The sequence below is a fragment of the Athene noctua genome, chromosome 1, assembly GCF_965140245.1.
Source record: "Athene noctua chromosome 1, bAthNoc1.hap1.1, whole genome shotgun sequence".
Taxonomy (NCBI): Eukaryota; Metazoa; Chordata; class Aves; order Strigiformes; family Strigidae; genus Athene; species Athene noctua.
The window spans coordinates 254,125,263-254,144,657 of record NC_134037.1 but is presented as its reverse complement, the minus strand read 5'-3'; the positions used below and the strand labels follow the sequence as shown (position 1 = coordinate 254,144,657).

The following is a 19,395-nucleotide window of genomic DNA, read 5'->3' as shown; positions in this document are numbered from 1 at the left end:
ACAGCGCAGCTGTATGATAAAGCTTTCATTAGAGGATTCCTTAATAGAACCCACTTCCAGTCCTTGATTGCATAATCAACAGCTAATGAAATTGTCTTGGTAACAAGAGCTACGGTGTATTACATCCTCTCCCGAGACTAAGTGGAAAGACAATTGTACCAGCCTGAGAGGTCTATTGATTGTTCACAGTTTGAATTTGATTGCCCTTACGGGGAGCTAAACAAGAGATCATCTTCAGCTCCGCTAAATGGATTTTGTTTCCACTGAAAGTTATTGGTTCACTTTCGTACAAGGCATTCGGGGGCAATAAACACAGGGAGCATAATCTCATTACAGATTTCCTGAGTCTGCAAGTTTGAAAGCACCGATCACTGTAAAACAAATGACAGCTGCTTAGTTCAGGTCCTCTGGGATGTGTCTGTGTATTTAAACTAGGTGGGAGCTCTGAAGGGACACCCCAGCCAATACGTATTTCTTGTCTTGTTGCAGGAGGGAATCCCAAAGGAAAGTTCGCTCTGGGACTGGTTCAGAATGAGTGGAAGGTTTATGTTAAAAGGCCTTTAGATCGGGAAGAACAAGACGTTTATTACCTGAACATCACTGCCACGGATGGCCTCTTTGTAACCCAAGCTGCTGTGGAAGTGACCGTTGCTGATGTTAATGATAATAATCCAGTTTGTGAACAGGTGAGTTAGCAACACGCACGGCAATCAATTGTGTTGAAAGTGATGGTTTCCCTGTGGGTGTCCCTGCTATTTACAGGTATTCACAGAGGATGCCCGTTTTCATCCTTAAGGTCTTTAGTTGGAGAATCTGTAGTGATATGGGAGAGGAGAAGGATAAAGCAGTCCTGTGAAGCCAAGACTGAAGGATAATGGTCTAGTAAAGCTAGAAAAGGGGTCTTGTCCACAGCAGCCTTAGTTGGCTTTAAAAAAATTAAAGCATTGCGAAGTGTCACTGGGCAGCCACTCCTCCCCTGCAGAAAAAATGTGCTTTCCCTTTACAACCTATGTGGCAATGTCTTCAATCTAGTTTAACTCCAGTCTTCCTGAACACGGCAGATGCCAGAGACCCAGTGAAAAAGACAGAAGATTGTAGCTTGCTCTTATGTTCTCAGGCATGCATACAATGTGGCCTGACCACAGATTTCACAATGCTTCCTGTCTCTTATTCTGTGAAAAGGCAATGTGGAAAACTGATATTACTGCAATAGTAACTTCCATGTGGAAGAAAAGACACCATCAAACCCAGAGTTTCTTAACGGTACCACTCACAGAATCTTTTATATATATATATATATATAAATATATATATATGTATGTATATATTCCTATAATTCCCATCATTACATTATCCCTGATGGACCACTGTTATTGCAAGCACCACTCTGGGAATTCCATCTGTGTCTCCCTCAAACATTGCTGGATGAGGCAATAAAAACAGTTGTCTTCATTAGCAGACTCATCAAAGTTTCCATTGCATGGTGTTGATGAAACAAACAGAAGATAGAAAATGAGACTGCATGTAACACCTCAGATGAGCCTTATTAAGAGTCATAATTTGGCATTGTTTTTGTGACACCTCAAAGCTTAACAGTGATTTGAATTTATAGGAATGTGCTATGTAAAGGGAAGTTGTTTCCTATATAGAATGGTGGACTACAGAGAATTTAAAAAAGGATTGTGCAAAGACCATAAAATACTGTTACAGCATAGGTTACATTTCTGTTTTTGTCTCTAGGTTGCATACACAGCACTGTTTCCTGAAGACATTCCATCAAACAAAGTCATTCTTAAAATCATTGCTAAAGATGCTGACATTGGGTCCAATGGTGAAATTCGCTATTCTCTCTATGGTGCTGGAAACAACAAATTTTTCTTAGATCCAGAAAATGGTAAGATGACAACTGAATTTTTCTGAATAGCCTTCTTAATCCCGTAACATCAGTGGGTGCTAGTTTCCGTAACTAATGTTAGGTTACACTTGGTTATCAGCCAGTTGTTCCAGTTATGGCAGGCTTGGATGACCACTTCTGAAGTGGTGGTGGAAAGAGGGAGAAAGAGGGGCATCTGTGTTGGCCAGGTTGAATGTTATAATCAAAACTGCGGATAACAACCCTTTTGTTTCCCTGCGAGAGCTCAAGTTAGGTCAGAATCATAGAATAGTGTTGGAAGAGACCATCTCCCCCTGCAATAAACAGGGACATGTTTAACTAGATCAGGTTGCTCAGAGCCCTGTCCAGCCTGACCTTGAATGTTTCCAGTGATGGGACATCTACCAACTCTTTGGGCAATCTGTTCCAGTGTTTCACTACCCTCATCATAAAAAATTTCTTCCTTATATCTAGTCTGAATCTACACTCTTTTAGTTTAAAACTACTACCCCTTGTCCTCTTGCAATAGGCACTACTAAAAAGTCTGTCCCCACCTAATAAACCCACAAGTACTGAAAGATCACGTAACTTCTCTCTAAAGCCTTCTCTTCTCCAGGCTGCACAACCTGAACCCTCTCAGCCTGTCCTCACGGGAGAGTTGTTCCATCCCTCTGATCATTTTTATGATCCTCCTCTGGACCCACTCCAACAGGTCCGTGTCTTTCCTGTGCTGAAGACTCCAGAACTAGACATAGTACTCCAGGTGGAGTCTCACCAGACCAGAGTAGAGGGTCAGGTTTACATCTGTCAGACTTCTGGTCATGCTTCTGTTGATGCAGCCCAGGATACAGTTGGCCTTCTGGGCTGCGAGCGCACATTGCCAGCTAATGTCCAGATTTTTACCCACCAGTACCCCCAAGTCTTTCTCCTCAGGGTTGCCCTCAATCCCTTCATCACCCAGCATGTTTTGATACCAAGGGTTGCACTGACCCATGTGCAGGACCTTATACACTTGGCCTTGCTGAACCTCATGAGTTTCAAGGGGCCCACTTGTCAAGCTTGTCCAGGTCACTCTGAATGGCATCATGTCCCTTAGGCCTGTCAACTGCACCACTCAGCTTGGTGTCATCTGCAAACTTTCTGAGGGTGCACTTGATCCCACTGTCCATGTCACTGATGAAGATATTAAACAGTGCTAGTCCCAGTATGGACCCCTGAGGGACACCACGTCACCAGTCTCCATCTGGACATTGAGCTGTTGACCACTACCATCCAACCAATGGAATGCAACCATCCAACCAATTCCTCATCCACCAAACAGCCCATCCATCAAATCCATCTCTCTCCGGTTTAAACAGAAGGATGTTATGGGAGACCATGTCAAAAGCGTTACAGAAGTTCAGATAGACGACATCCGTAGCTCTTCGTTTGTCCACCAATGTACTCACTTTATTATAGAAGATCATACATTGGTCAGGCAAGACTTGTCCTTGGTGACGCCATGCTAGCTGTCTTGAATAACCTCCCAGTCCTCAATGGGCCTGTCCTGGAGTCTTTTGAGTACAGAAGAGGGGAAGATGCTGACATGGTCCTCCTTCATCTTTGGACTTCACTTCTTCTATCTTGGTCTAGATATATTGGTATTTAGACCCTTTAAAAAGACATTCCTTTTATACCGAGATTTTGGGAGAGAAAGGATATCAGTTTGTGGGCACAGTAGAATGCTACAGAGGTCTTGTACCTTTGGCAGTTGGTCTGGAAAAAGATACTGATCTCTGCTAAGAGCTAGATTTTGTGGTTGTTATGAAATAAAGCTAACTAAAATAATTTTCTCATAAATAAAAATCCCATCCCTCTGTTATTCTTAGGAGTTTGGTTTCAATAATGATAGACTAAGTCCTTTTCTGTGCAATGCCTCCTCTGCCTGTGTTGTGGAGGCTTTCAAAATAAACAGACAATAATTAAAATTTATTTTGATACAATCGATTGGCATTCCAGCATTCACAAATGGCAGATCTGAATGTCTGTGAGAGGAAAAAACTATTACTGAAAAAACTTCTAGGATTTAACAACAATTCAAAACACTTGGTCACTCACCTAAAAAGTGAGGGCTCTCAACCTCGAGGGATTCCTTTGGATGGCATTCCGACACGAGGAGAGATCTCAACTGCAGTGTGCTGCTCCAAGGGGGATTAGCTCAAAATGACTCCCTCAGAGGACTCCATTTATACTGGACCCAAATCTGATCTGTGGTCAATATCAGCCCTTCTTGGCTGAGGGCCCCAGTTACCATAGAACCCTGAGAACAAAGGCATGGAAAAAAGAAATCAACAGCCACTGTATTTCAGCAGCCAGGAAGCCCCATCTTCACTGGGGTGGGTGAACCTGCCACAGCCTGACTAACAGGAGGCAGCACTCACTATTGCCATAGCGTTACTGATGGAAGAGGAGGTGTTTGGAGATCTGTGCCGGATGTGGAAGGGGGAGTATTGCCATCTTCAAGAACAAATCTTGTATTTAACTACAAATTACACCCTTTACAAAATTAACCCAAAACAGAGCAGTAGTGGATGTTTGCTGATGCAGCAATGTTTGGCAGTTGTTTAACTGTGCAGTGACAGACGGATCATGGGTAAAGCTCTCACAGTCTGAATAAGCTGGCTTTTGTGGCTGTTAATGTTTATTGTGATACCTGTCTCTGTACAAGAATAAGAAGTTTGTTTCAAACTAGATGCCAGAGACGTCTACAGGAATTCAGAACTAGAGATTGCTTTGTGGGGAGGAGAGGGGGATGTTGTTATTTTTGAATGGTAGCATTAGAAAACTTTAGAGTTCATTGTGGCTGCTATCATTAGATTCAGGATGTGTTTCTAGCTCTATGAGTCTATAAATCTTGAGAGTAACAGAAACACAGACTTGGAAGTAGACGGTAGTGTTCATGTGGGTGAAGATGTAGGCTGTTGAAGGCCACAGTGAGTGGCTTGTACTCCTTGCACTCATATTGGCAGCTCACTGCGTTGTGTAAAGAGGAGTGAGAAGTGACACCTCTGTGAGTGACACTGCTGTGAGTTTTTAGTCCATTCATTGGTATAAGCAAGATTGATTTCTTTTTCTCCTTCCTATTCCTGTGAAATACATGTTTTTGAGATACACTATCTAGAATTTGTGATGTTGCTACAGTAGTAATGATGGCTGCTGCTTTTAATCAATTTTAGGTGAGCTGAAATCCTTGGCCCCTCTTGACCGAGAGAAAATCCCTGCGTACAACTTGGTTGCCCGAGCCACAGATGGTGGTGGCAGGTTTTGCCAATCAGAAATCCATCTTATTTTAGAGGATGTTAATGATAATCCACCAGTGTTTTCATCTGATCACTACACTGCATGTGTCTATGAAAATACAGCCACTAAAGCTTTGTTAACGAGAGTCCAAGCCACTGATCCAGATGTTGGTGAGTAACGCTGCAAACAATAATTAATGTTCAGGCAAACTCTGTGAGTTGATGGAAGTGTTATACGGATCATTTTTTCTGTTGCTGTTTTTCCTCATTCTTTCTGCCTTTTGCTTCTGAATCCTCCTTATTTTTCTCTCTTCTGTTTCTTTACAGCAAAATATTCGTGACTGAGCTTGACATAATGGTATTACAAACAGAAAAGTACTGTGGCAGCCACAGAAGCATGTAGTCTTTTATTGTCTTGATCGGTGATAACTATATTTCGGGGTCAATTATAGTTTTGGGGCTGAATTCCAACTTTCTTCCTCCAGTGGTCTCATCTCTTTCCTTGAGCCATGATTTTGAATATCCATGCTTCTATTTATGCAAATAATATAGTTATATGCCGTAGGGACCTATACCTGATTAATCACAGCTTTTCTAGAGTTTTATATTGCTGTAACTCCCATTTGTTCCAGCTGGTTACCTTACCATAAAACTATTGTTGTACACTGTGAATGTACATTATGAATGTTCAGGTTATTTAGCTGTGCATTCTTTTAAAGTGTAATAGTTTATGATATGAGTACCTTAAATTTGAAATCTGGGCCCAATTATAAATATTTAAAGGGGTTTTTTTTCATAACACGGCGGTAAAACCAACCAAATACCTCTTTTTAGCTCATTCACTTCATTTGGAATAAAGAAGTCCCATAGTTGTTTTTTTTTTTCCTGTGGTTTTGGAGATGTTTTGTAAAAACTGTGGCTTGAGTAGCTTCACATAAAAATCAGACCTTTCATTGAATGAAAAATATTTCATGTTAAAGTCTTTTTTTTAAGTACAGTATATGCTGGAAGTCTGAGTTATTCCTAAGACTGATAATGTAACTATACAGGAATCAGTAAAGGCAACAAGCATTCATTCATGTATCTATGAAGACCTACATTATACACCTTGGTTGAAAAATCGCAATTAATACTATGATACTCTCCTGCAATGAAAAGCCAATTACTGGTAGTAAACAATGGAACAGTCTGGATATCCAGTAGTGTTGTTTTCTGCTGGTTTAATTACCATTTTTCTTATAGGTGAGCTGACATTCAAGGAGAGAGTGGAGACAGAAATAATTAGAATAAAAAGTTGCCAATAAAAGTTCTTGCTAGCACCAACTTTATATAATAAGATGGTTAGCAATGAAAAAAAAAAAAAAAACAAACCAAACCATGAGCGAATTGCTACATTTTCCTTCTGAAACTACACGTTAAAGGGTGGGATGCATGTGATGAATGAGAAGGGGCTATGTACTTCCTCAGTGATTAGACCTGACAATCAAACAAGACACTGTATCATATGAAAGTGACCCTGGTCTCTAAAACTGGATTTTTTTATTGATTACTGTTCTATTAATCCATACTAAAATCTCTGATTCCCTATTGCTGTATAATGAGTGAGTTCAGGTAGCGTAATGATCCCATCACAGAGAAAAATGTATTACTGATATTCCTGATGGGCTATGATATTCTTGTAAGGTTTTGTGGAGCGTTATCCTGAAAACATTAGTGGAGCCAGTAATCATCATACAAATCAATTTTTAACATTCAGGAAACATCTTACAATCATTCTTGGAATTTACCCATTCTTCTGCTTTGGACTTTGAAGAAACATGTACTGTAAGGATAGGAGTATCAGTATAAACATCATTGAGATAAAGCTTGAGAGAAATCAATTTGTGGTCTGCAACTAAACACAATTTAACATAAAAATGAAAATATTGTAGTCAGACACTGTTGGATAATTAAGAAAATTTCCACTTAACAGGAAAATAATGTTATAGCCTGCCTTGCATCTGATATCTTTTGAAGTTCCTGAACTCATAATATCATGGGAAATTTCAGGACTGAAACATAAATGGTTGTTTAATATATTTGTAATTTGGATGAAGAGATGCTCATGCCATGCTTAGAAACTAGCTGTACCAGCTGGACACACTGAAGCAGAGATCTGATTTTTTTTTGACAGTGTTCAACAGAAGAAAATGGCTTTAACTGTTTAACTCTAGTAGCAAGCAAGTTGATTTTGCATAACCTCTCCATGTAGCTAGGTATCTTAAATTAAATGATCGCCTGAAGGAGAGAGAATATACATACATCCCTATGCTTAGACATATTAGTAACTTTAATATAAAACAGTTCTTTCTCCCATCCTGCTTTCATTGGAAATTCCTAATATTTTCACAAGATAATATTTCCTACTAACTTACAACCATCAGGTTTGGAAATGTGCAAGCTTAAGAAATGAAAGATAAATGCTGGTTTTACAGTTTTTTAGAGAAGTTCACAGGGAGCAGTGGATTTTCCACCTCCCGCTGTCTTCAAATCAAAGTGCAAAATTACTCCATTCTGTTCAAATTAAGGCACAAGAAGAATTGGAGTGAATGCTGAGGTGTAATTATCTGAGCAAACCCATCAGACAACTACAATATCAGCCTGTTTCAAAGAAATTAGGGTCATGCTAGAGCAGCAACACTGAGAAAACCTATATGGGTCTTTGTGGCAAACGGGACTTTACAAAATTTATAAACTTCAAAATAAACTTGGAGCCCAAACCTGAGCTGCAAGTGTATATTCATTTCCAGTGCTGCTCATGTTTTCTGTGTGCATACAGTGTTGCAGCCTTGCTCACAGAATACAGGGAATGACTGACAGCGTGGTCCAAGCTCAGTAGTACTTTAACTGACAATTAAATCCTGGCTCACTTGCAGGTGCTTTGCATTGCGAATGATGTCCATACTTAGGCCTGTTTCTTTGATGATTCGTGGTTTTGCCTACTGAAGGCAGAAGCACTTACTGTGCTAAATATGAACAGTGTGTCATCTGTCCTCCTGCAGTCCTCTTCATCACCACCGGGGCATCAGCAGTTCCACACCTTCCACGTTTGTGGTCAGTTACTGACCTATTGATTTTTTTTCTGGGTTTGTGATGAATATGGGGTTCTAAATTTGCTCGAAATGGGAATGATCTTGTCAGCCAGCCCTGTCTTGCCTGCCACTGCTGGCCTCTGCATTATCCTATGGTTAAAGCCATGGCTGGTACCCGCTCATGCAGGACTTCCCCCATCCCCTGTACAACCGCCCAGTATAGGTTGTCTTGGAGCCAGCACCTTGTATTGCATGCAGCCAATGTGTAGGAAAATAAAGGCATGTAGGCAGACAAAAAATTGGCAGTAGTGGCCGTTATTTGGTTGCAAAGAGTTCCCTGAAGTGCACAGACCTCCCTGCTCTGTCCTCGGCTGTCCCTCACCCCCACACTACTTCTCCAGCCCCAGGGCCCATAGGGGTACATTGCACAGGAGGTGTGGTGACATGCACCCTGCCAGGAGCCAGCTGGTGCCCAGGTTATAATCTGGATAGCCAAATCCAGGAGTTTCTCAGAGACATAATACAGATGGATCTAATTCTTCCATGAATAGCAGTTACACCTCAAATAGCAAAGGCCTGCACCCACTCACGTGCCCAGCCAGGCAGTCCTGCTTTGCCAGCTTCCCTATTCTTTGACATAGTTTTGTCCACACCTTGTATTTTTCACAGTTCACAGTCCACTTCCCAGCAGGAATGACCCTGTGTTCCCCTGCCCCATTTTTGCAGTGTGTGCAAATAGCAAAAGAATCAGGAAGGGCCCTCGCTGTGGGCTGAAGATGAGGACCACAGGGTTGTGCATGGTGACAAGTCAGAGGTGAAGCACTTTGGATGGCCTTGCTAGAAATGTGTCTTCTAACCTTGTGGATACAGAGGTGTCGTGCTGCAGGGTTCACACAGTCACAGAATAGTTGAGGTTGGAGTTGGATGGGACCTCTGGACGATCATCTTGTCCAACCACACTGCTCAAGCAGGGCCACCTACAGCAGGTTGTCTAGGACTCTGTCCAGATGGCTTTTGGATATCTCCACGGATGGATATTCCCTGAGGGTTGTGCAGTGTGGACACCGGGAATAACCAGAGGCCTGCACTGTAGATACAGACAGAAGCATACCATCCTCAACATGACCTGGCTGAGCAGTGCAGACAGGCAGCAAACCCACACTGATGGCCTCTCTGACTGACAGTTCTTCCCAAGCTGGACATAATTCAAAGATGAAGGATTAATGGCAGGTGAGATTTTGCAGAAAGTGTAGTTTGGGGAAATACTCTCCCATATCTAATAGCAGATTTAATAGCATTGAGTAATGCAACCTAGAAAAATTATAAGTAGTGTGCTTCTTTTTTCAAAGCATTTTCTCACTTTTGTGCATAGGATGCCCAGAGTTACAGATGTGTCCCAGCTTCTGCAGGGCTCTCAGCCTCACAGCAGAATGCAGAACAGTCTGAGGTTTATTAGTCAGTTCCAAAAAAACCACCCAGGTAGTTTGGAGGTGAAGAGATTTGAATGAAGACCCTGGTTTTCTGTTCTTTGTTCTCTGTATTTGAAGCTTGGGTACTTAGGTAGGTGTGAAATGGATGAGAAGGAAAAAAATGGGTGTTTAAAGCTTAATTCAGGGAGCCAGGCTAAGACTTGAGACTCTCCCATATAGATAATATATATACAGCCAGGTTATACAGGTTAATTGTGGTTGATTTCGATTGTGTTTTTTAAAGAGTTGTGTAGAGTTAAATATTACTTGGGCCAAGATTTACATGAGAAGGATTCTGTAGTGGTCTGATTAGTGCATTTGTGTTTCATGTGGAGAGTTTAAATCAATCAGTCTGGTTCTTGGTGTGGGGAATTATTCACCTCATCACATAAAGTGGAAGAGCTGCGGCAGAAGGGACTCAGCCCTTCTAGGGAAGCCATTTGACCTTCTCACTATGAGACAACTGTGCCCTCACTCTGACCTTCTCCACCAAGAAGTACAGGGGAGCAGACTGTGGCCCAACATCTGCCTGGTGAGCAGCTGGGGAACCTGGCAAAATGGGGGAAGGAGTGCCATTTTCTTTCAGCTTCTGATGGAGTTTTATCTTGGATTTCAAAGAAATCTGTGGAAAAAACTGATATTTTCCCTGCAAGGTTTGACCTCAGTGATTTTGATGTTTCAATAAAGACTTGCTTTGTCAAAAAACCCAGAAACAAACTCTTATCACATGCACATGTAAGGCAGGTGCACAGGAAAAAAATGTCTTTTTTAGGGAAGAATGGTAATATAACTTCTCCTTTAGGTTTCACTCAGCCCAGTCTGGAGCAACACATACCTCCAGTAGGGTGGTGAAGCATATTATATCTTATTTTTGTTCTTGCAGATACAGGACAGGGTAATGGCTTTAAATTGAAAGAGGATAGATTTAGATTAGATGTAAGGAAGAAATTCTTTACTGTGAGGGTGGTGAGACACTGGCACAGGTTGCCCAGAGAAGCTGTGGCTGCCCCCTCCCTGGCAGTGTTCAAGGCCAGGCTGGACGGGGCTTTGGGCAACCTGGGCTAGTGGAAGGTGTCCCTGCCCAGGGCAGGGGGGTGGAACTAGAGGGTCTTTAAGGTCCCTTCCAGCCCAAAACATTCTGTGATTCTATGATTCTGTGAATCTTGTCCTCTCCTTATGTCAGTGAGAAAAATGAAGAAACCATTAAAACAATAAAAAGAAAATACCTATCAGAAATAACAACTGAGGAACATAGTTCTTCAGAGTTTCATAACTTGTTTGTAGAAAGTGGAATCAACATGCTGGTGAGCACAGCACAAAAAAACCTCTCCATTAGGTTATTCAGTGGGTTACCACTTTCTAGAACACATGCATGGGATTAATGAGTACAGACTTCGTCTTACCAGTGGTGGGCTTTGCTCTTGAAGGAATTAGGACAACTGAGCCTGTTGTGCACATAGCTAGACTTGTGAAAGGGTAGAGTGCTGCCAGGTGAGATTGCAGAAGTGTCAGAGAGGAGTGCAAGGCAGTCACAACTTGATTAAAGAGCAGTTTTCTGTGTTAGGTATAATAACAAGTAACAAACTAATAGAAATACTGAAATAATTGATTTTGGCATTTTCTGACAAAGCCAGAATGCAGCAAATCTGTACTTTGCACGTTTGTTTATGTTGAGCAGGTCCCTTAAAATGGATCTAGGAACTTTTGAGACATTCAGGATCTGAAAAAGAACAAGGATTGAAACATGAACAAGAAGAATAACAGAGATAACAGGACAGTACTAAAACCCAGCAGTTCATAGGTAGATAACTTTGGCAATGATGCCACCACTAGCTAGATGATATTTCTGGGTAGTGCCTGCAGATTTGTAAAATAAATATTACAAGATACTTTCCAGATGATGGCTCATTCTCTTCAAAACATACATGGAGCTTTCTAAATCTTTGCCCATGTCTTTGCCTCGCTGAATTTTAAAACAGACCAGGGGTTAGGGCTCTAATGCAGGATATGGAAGACCTGAATTATTGATTTCTTCTTCTGCAGCTATTCAAAGCAGCATTGCATAAGTAGGGGGTTATAGCTGAAGCAGGAGGTCCTTTCCACTGTCACTGAAGCTGTTGTGAAAAAGGATTCAGGAATTAGGCAGACAGAAAAAAAAAAAGACACGAGAGAGTACTGCTCTGTAGCTTGGTGGGTGATTGCATTCTGGGCTCTGTTCCCCAGGGCTTATTCCATGAAAAGTAACAGTTTGTGGCAATGTACCTTTGTACTCCTTCCCAGAAAAGTGTCCTTACAAGTAGACTTCTTGTCCATAAGGAGAGTGGGAGGGCAATACCCCACATCCCCCAGTGGGCAGGCCAGTTCTGAGGGCGCCTACAGGTCCAGTGAGTTGTTCAGGAGAGAACCTAGCTTGCCTTCCTAGTAAAGGCAGAAGCACTTCTAGGAACGCAGAGATACAGCACACTGGGGCCCTGAAAACTTGCCAAATAAGAAATAAGTCAGGCCTTGCGGAGTTTAGACTTACCTACTGTTAGGAGGTAAACAAACAAGGTGTTTGGGGATTATGATAGAAGGCTTAGGTTTCTGCCTAAACAAGCCCTACTTCATATTGCTTATTTTGCTTCCCATGCCTAGGTGCTCAGGAGACCTAATCCTGTAAGTAGTCAGTCTACATGACCCTGTTGTTGAATCTTTCAAAGGGCCAGATTTTTAAAGCTGCAGATAGGTAGTCAGGGGAACTTAAATCACCCAACTTGCATTAAAATAGTGAGTGTATGTGTATCAAGATGACTAAAAGCTAGTCTGTGTTTAGCAAGCAGAATTCATCAAACCAATCTCATTCCCTTCTGCAACATGCAGAGGAAGAGGCCATATAGGAAGAAATATTATGGGTGGTATGTCTTAAGTTTAGTGGGGTTTTTGACATTGTACCACATGCTATTTTTATAAGCAAGCTAAGGAAGCATGGTCTACATGAAATTGTTATCAGGTAAGTTTGTAATGTCTGTTACACTGGAGGGATAAGTTAAGAAATGTACTGGGTGTAGCATTGCTCTTATTTTAATTCCTGGATGGACAAGTAGCCATAGGGTCTGTATTGCTAGATGTCAGAAAGTGCAATGGGGCTGCAAGTGCCCTGGATAGTGTCAGAATCATAGTTGTGGGATTTAACAGTTGGAAAAGTGGTGTGGAAAAATACAGTGCAAGTCATCAAGATAAATGTGAAATGCTCTGTTTATATAAGAATAACCAAGTTCACCAGTATTTTCTGGGTAATGACGGGCCAGCAGAACTGCAGAGAAGCAGCTGTATTATGGTGAATCACAGGCTGAATGTATGTTTATACTTTCATATAGGTGTGAAAAGGCAAATACTTTAATGAGATGGGCAAACAAGAGTAATGCTGGAAAACAGAAGTAGGCTTGTTCACTTGGTGTCAGCTAAACCCTGCCCAATAAAGCTGTGTTGAGTTTTGGGTACAGCACTTCCAGGAAGGTGTGGGCTACCTGGAGATTTACAAGAAGGGTCATAGGTCTGGAAAATGTGTGCTACGAGGATACATTAGAACAGTTGAGAGGGGGTGACAGGGAAAAGAGAACTGTGGTGATAAAGTATAACAGTCTTCAGATATCAGACAAGTAGCTCTGAGGAAGGAAGTCAACCTTTGTTCCTTTTTTTCCCTCATCTTTTATTATTTTTATTCAATCTCAGCAAAAAGTCAGAACAAGATTTTTAGTTGTAAGAAAGGTGAGGCACTGGGGTGTTCTATCCAAGGAGGTTGTGCAAGTTCAGGATCAAACGATAGGCCTGTGTTTGGGGATAAATTGTATCTATCCTTTCTTTGTGCAGGAATAAATTAGATGACCTCACAAGATTCCTGCTCTCTTTATACACTGCCATTTCTGTTAATTTCTTTAATTTTTGAGATTTCCAAGGTTATTGTTAACAACATGGAGGCAAAGAACTCCAGGAGAATTATACCTCTTGCATTATGTTGACTGAATAAGCCCTATATTTAAACTGGAATATATATTATCTAATATGTATGTGTGTCTGTATACATATATATGCATATGTACATACATGCATGTATCTTTATATATATATCTTTCAACATGTGCATTCCATGTCCAGATCTCATCTTACCACCAAAAAAGAAACACGTGACCAACTGAAATGGAAAGCAGGGTTTTAGACACCTGTAGAAGGTATCATACCAGTAAAAGCTTATGCCTGCCATTTCTGTCCAGTACTTCCCGTCAATAAGGGGTTGGTTGTCTTCATCTGTCTTCTGTGGCCCTGCTCTCAGCCCATGATACTGTGACTCCACTGAACACTGGTGTCAGTAAAGGCCTTTAGGGTTAAGGCTATTGTTTCCCTACAGGAAAGGGAGAAAGCAGTGAAAGCCTGTCTCAGTAGTGGTGTTATGGATTGAACTTGGCCACTTTTACTGCTTAAATTGTAAAAATCACTTGAAATATCTTTCCCTATGAGGCTATGTATTATTCTACAGTTCAGCAAGGTAATTCTTGCAAGATTTTTCTCTTTCATCTCAAAGTGATGGAGTATTATAAAAACTGGTTTAATATTCGTCTTCAGTCTTGTTTGCTGTTTATGAAGTTGAGGATTTTTAACGTCCAGTAATTGGTGTTTTGATTAACGTTTGAATAATCAGGAAAGGCCATAGGTACACATCAGTGTTAATAGTCGCACTGTGAAAGTCAGAGGCAAGAAGAAGCACAATAATCTGATACCATGCTTGCAGATCACTGCTAAATTGATAAAAAGATTTTTATACAGTTCTCTTTCTGCATAGCTTTCTATTTTACTTCTTGTTTCTTTATTTTTAATGACTGCCATTACTTTTCTTTCTGTAGGTTTTCAAAATGAAAATGAGCAAATGACAAAGTCAAGTATCATTTTCCAGAGATAAACAATAACTAGTGGGCTAGCTGTAGTTGGGCATACACATTAAATAATGAGTTCAGGGTGAAAGATGACAACAGAACGAAGAAACACACTGAATGATCTTTAATATGTGTAAATTTTAGTTTGTGTGTGATGCAGTTGGCAGGTAATGACTACTGCAGAAACTCAATGTCATATGGGGATTGTGCCTATTGTATTAATGCTCGGTCTTTTAATTAGTGTTGATCTGGAACAAACCATGCTGTAACTTCAGGATTTTCAATTGAGCTGCATCAGTTTTGGGCCCCTCACTGCAGGAAAGGCATTGAAGTGCTGGTGTCCAAAGAAGGTCAACGAAGCTGGTGAAGGCTCAAGAGCACAAGTCTCATGGGGAGCAGCTGAGGGAAGTGAGGTTGTTTAGCCTGGCAAAAAGGAGGCTCGGGGGAGACCTTATCACTTTCTACAACTACCTGAAAGGAGGTTGTGGTGGGGTGGGTGTTGGTCACTTATCCCAAGTAACAAGTGATAGGATGAGAGGAAATGGCCTCAGGTTGCATCAGGGAAGGTTTAGGTTGTATATTAGGAAAAATTCCTTCACGGAAAGGGTTGTCAAGCATTGGAACAAGCTGCCCAGGGAAGTGGTTGAGTCACCATCCCTGGAGGTATTTAAAAGATGTGTAGATGTGGTGCTTAGGGACATGGTTTAGTGGTGGACTTGGCAGTGTTAGGCTAATGGCTGGACTCGATGATCTTAAACATCCTCTCCAACGTAAATGATTCTGTGTGTTAGACAATGAGGAATTTGTTGCTCCTGAATTACAAAGAGAAGTTATTTTATTTCCCTGGTGCTATTTAAAGAAGTAATGACATAGAAGATGTCATTATGTGACATTCAGTGCATGGCCCTTTGTTTTAGTACAAAAGAAAACAAAAAAAACCTGTTTGAAGGATGGTATTTAAGGTACTAGACGGCTGTATGTTGTACAAGCTCTTCACACCAGAGATTTGGCAAAGGGCAGTATTCTATCATATGCTAATAAAAGTCTAAATGGAAAATATGCTAGCTAATTCCTTTATTTAAAAAATGTACTGCAATCCTCTTATAGTAATAGTAATTTCTGCAAAGCTTTCCATGTTGAAATAGCTTATGTTTGTGATTGGCACCTTAGAAATCTGAGAAGTTTAAGTAAGTGAATAGACACACAGTTTGCAAACATTAATCCCCCAACAGCTGTGGGCAAGCAGTGTGGGAGGATTGCTCTCTTTACCAGTACAGGAACCATGGTGTTGGAGCAGTTGTTTTCTTTCCACAGAAAACATCTCCTATATAGTCACAGCAGAAACTACCATCGCCTCCACGGCAGGGATGCCATTGACGCACACTGGTGGACACTTCTCTCTCAGCAGATGGTAGCCCCTGGACTAAAGCATTTTGGATTTAAGTAGAATAACTTCCTACTTCACCTTTGCCTCATGCCCATTTTGTTTCCAGCCTCGGCTCAGGAAGCTGAGTGGAAACAGCTATTGATACCACAGCACAACACTCTCTTCAGAGTGCTGTTTCTTTGACAGCTTTTTATTTAATTAATTTTCCTCCCAAGATGCACGCATCAAATTCCAGCCACACAAAACACCATGGGATAAGGTCAGCAGGCAGCTGAGATCTGCCTCTAGCTCTTCCATTCTGCCTCTGCTGTCAAGCTGAAGGCCACCAAAGGTTGGTGTCTCTGAGTGTCCCAGCTCAGGTCTTCTGCCCTGATCTTCTGTCTCTCCTTGTATAAAATGGCTTTTTCACCCATAAGAGCTTTTCCTCTAGATTCCATGGGAAAAATAAGACTGTTTTTGTAATCAGACCAGGCTGGTACGAGATAACCCACATCTCTGAAACTTCTATATTCCTCTCTTGTTTTCCAGGAAGGAAAAATAAAAGCACTTATCTTCAAGAAGTAACTCCTCATTTCTGCCTAAAAATCCCTTATATTAGAGTTAGCAACGAGAACACCAGTTCTGTATCTGAACTGTCTTCATTGTAGGCTCACTAGCAATCCCTTATCAAAAAACATTATTAATTTTTTATATTTTTTATAACATTCTTAATTAATGGACACCACCTTTAGGAAGTAGAATACAAGGACAGTGGTCAGATTATTTATCCATCAGATTGTATTCACTGGAGTTATCACTTCCTGTATGTAAACTCACCCTACATGGTGTTACCTGCAGTGAATACTGTCTCTCCTCACTCCCCCTTGCAAGATATTCTTGCTGAAGTTTTGAGGTATTCCAAGACACAAGTCATGGGCAGGCCATCTCCTTTCTAACTATTTATGCCTTTAAAGAATCTTCTGTCTTGTGTCCAGGTATGCTGTAATGATATCAAATAGGTGTTTTTGTGAGAGAAAAACCCAAACCAGACTAAGGCTGTCCTGTGGAAGGTGTGCGTTAAGGTCCTTGACACAGAGAAGTATTTCATTCTATATAGAAACTGTCAGACATCAAGAAATTCCAGTAGAGAATACTAAACAGCTTTACAGTTAAAACACATGTGTAGGTTGGGTGTTCAAGTGCATGCCTTGAATCAGTCAAAATCCCCTTTTCCAGAATCCCCAGGGATCAGCTCTAATTACTACCTCGTTTATTGTTCTGCTTGGGTCTGTCCCTTTCTGTGGACTGAAATTTGGGGAGGATTTCTAGCAGAAAGAGATTTTCCCCTGCTGGAAATGTAGACACACCTTCAGCCATTCTGAACCTCCAAAACCTTGCACTTTCCAGAGGATTTTACTCCTTTTTCACTTTTGTCAGTTTGATTGATTGTCAGCTGACAGCATTTGGATGCATGTGTAAAGAGGCTAAGTGAGCATGGTCTCCAGCAGGCCGTAGAGTATTCAGAGTTCAGGTGTTTCAGCACAGGGAAGAGTCTTTGACTGGTTTGTGGACTGAGCTCAGTTCCTTGTCTAGGACAATAGTTACCTCCTTGGCTTCCTTGCTTGTTTTACTGAAGGAGGGCCTCTGTATTTTTCACATTTGAGATGCCACAGTGAATAGAGAGGTGATTACAAAAACCCAAACTGGTTCATTGCAATATTGCCATTTAAAATGTTCCTTATTTTAAAGACATTTGAATGATTCAAATACACTCTGGTGTCTCAAGCACTGCATAAAAACTTTTTCCCTGAAGAGGCTCCCTAGTGCTCTCCAAGAAGGGTCTGGGACTTTGTAGTTGCTCTAGATTTTGTGTGTGTGATTGAAGAGTCTCCCAGCTCCCCCTTGTGTGGATGCTCTACTCCTGCTACGTCAAGCAGAAAACAACTGTGATTTGTGCTGCTTTTGATCAGACATTTCTACAGTACTTTGCTGCTGGAAAGCAGAATAATACTGTCACAAATTTTAAATTAACAAAATATGCCTAGAAGGGATTGGTAGCTCTTGTTCATCTGATTAATGTCAGTCTTGTAAAGTCTGTTCTCCAACAAGAAGGGCAGCAAATGCTCAAGTGAGAGATGTTAAAAACAGTCTCTTCATTTTGGTGGATCTTTGCGTTTTAGTTATAATCTCTTAGTGAAGCACCCAGGATCAAAACAAAAAATCAACCAGCATCAAGGGAGTTGAATTAGGTTGTATCTGTGTTCACTTTTAATTAGATTTGAAATGGCTATCCCACTATCCTACTGCAGCAAGCAGTACCTTCCCCTCAGGCCCTACACTGACAACAACCTTAGCATTGATCTGCATATTTAGCAGCTGGGTGGACAAGTGTTATGTATTGGGAAATACGGGCAGGATTTGAAAAACACAGGATATCTTTCATACAACTCAATTTTTGCTTTCAAACTGTGGAAGTGGGAGACCTTCCTTTCTAAAATGTCTGTATTCTGGCAGGAACTCTGATGCAGATTTTGTCTAACAAGATAATATTTTGCTGCTCAACAGTGGGATCAAGGCAGTACTGGTAGCAAGTACATTCTGTGCCACCTGATGTATTTTTATGGGTTTATTTTTCCCTTATGTACATTTCTATTCCTTCAAGATGTGCTCTGAGACATTTCTAATTTCAGCATTCTGCCTCTCATCTAATTCAATTGTAAGTTTTTCTGGGCAAGGACCATATCTGGATTCTGCTTTCAAGTTTCATTACACAGCAGTTCTGCAAAGTGATCTTTTAAAAAAGTATCATGATCAGGGAAGGAACTTAGATTATCCTTGGGGATTTAGCATGTGAGAAGAGCATGTCCTGTTCTCCCAAACTTTCAGCAATACTGTACCCACAGGCATTCCTGTTTCCATGGGCTCCACCCCCACTGGAAATGATCAATGTGATAGCAGATTTTCTCAGGGTTTCCATTAGATTGGAAGAGCTTATTATTTTATTTCACTTTATCATTTTCACATTTGCTTCTCTTTCAGGTGTGAACAGAAAAGTTACCTATTCCCTGGCCGACTCAGCAGATGGTTATTTCTCAGTTGACCGGTCATCAGGAATCATTATTTTGGAGCATCCACTTGATAGAGAGCTTCAGTCTTCCTATAACATCAGTGTAAAGGCCTCAGATCAGAGCATTGTGCTGACCTTGTCCTCATTTGCCACCGTTACCATTACAGTGCTAGACATCAATGACAACCCCCCTGTGTTTGAAAGAAGAGATTATCTTGTCACAGTACCTGAAGACACCTCACCTGGCACTGAGGTCCTTTCTGTTTTTGCTACGAGTCAAGACATTGGTACTAATGCTGAGATTGCCTATCTCATCAGATCGGGGAATGAGAAAGGGAAGTTCAGGATTAACTCAAAAACAGGT

General features: G+C 41.1%; 1 protein-coding gene across 7 annotated transcripts in view; it reads left to right on the top strand.

The window, feature by feature from the left end:
- The window catches only part of FAT3 (FAT atypical cadherin 3), a 423,806-nt gene that overhangs the window by 345,649 nt on the left and 58,762 nt on the right, over positions 1 to 19,395 (top strand). For all 7 annotated transcript variants that reach the window (XM_074917423.1, XM_074917414.1, XM_074917394.1 and 4 more), the window contains 4 exons: positions 490 to 686; positions 1,741 to 1,894; positions 5,089 to 5,322; positions 19,004 to 19,393. In XM_074917423.1, the coding sequence (XP_074773524.1) occupies positions 490 to 686; positions 1,741 to 1,894; positions 5,089 to 5,322; positions 19,004 to 19,393 (975 nt within the window). The remainder of the gene's footprint in view (positions 1 to 489; positions 687 to 1,740; positions 1,895 to 5,088; positions 5,323 to 19,003; positions 19,394 to 19,395) is intronic.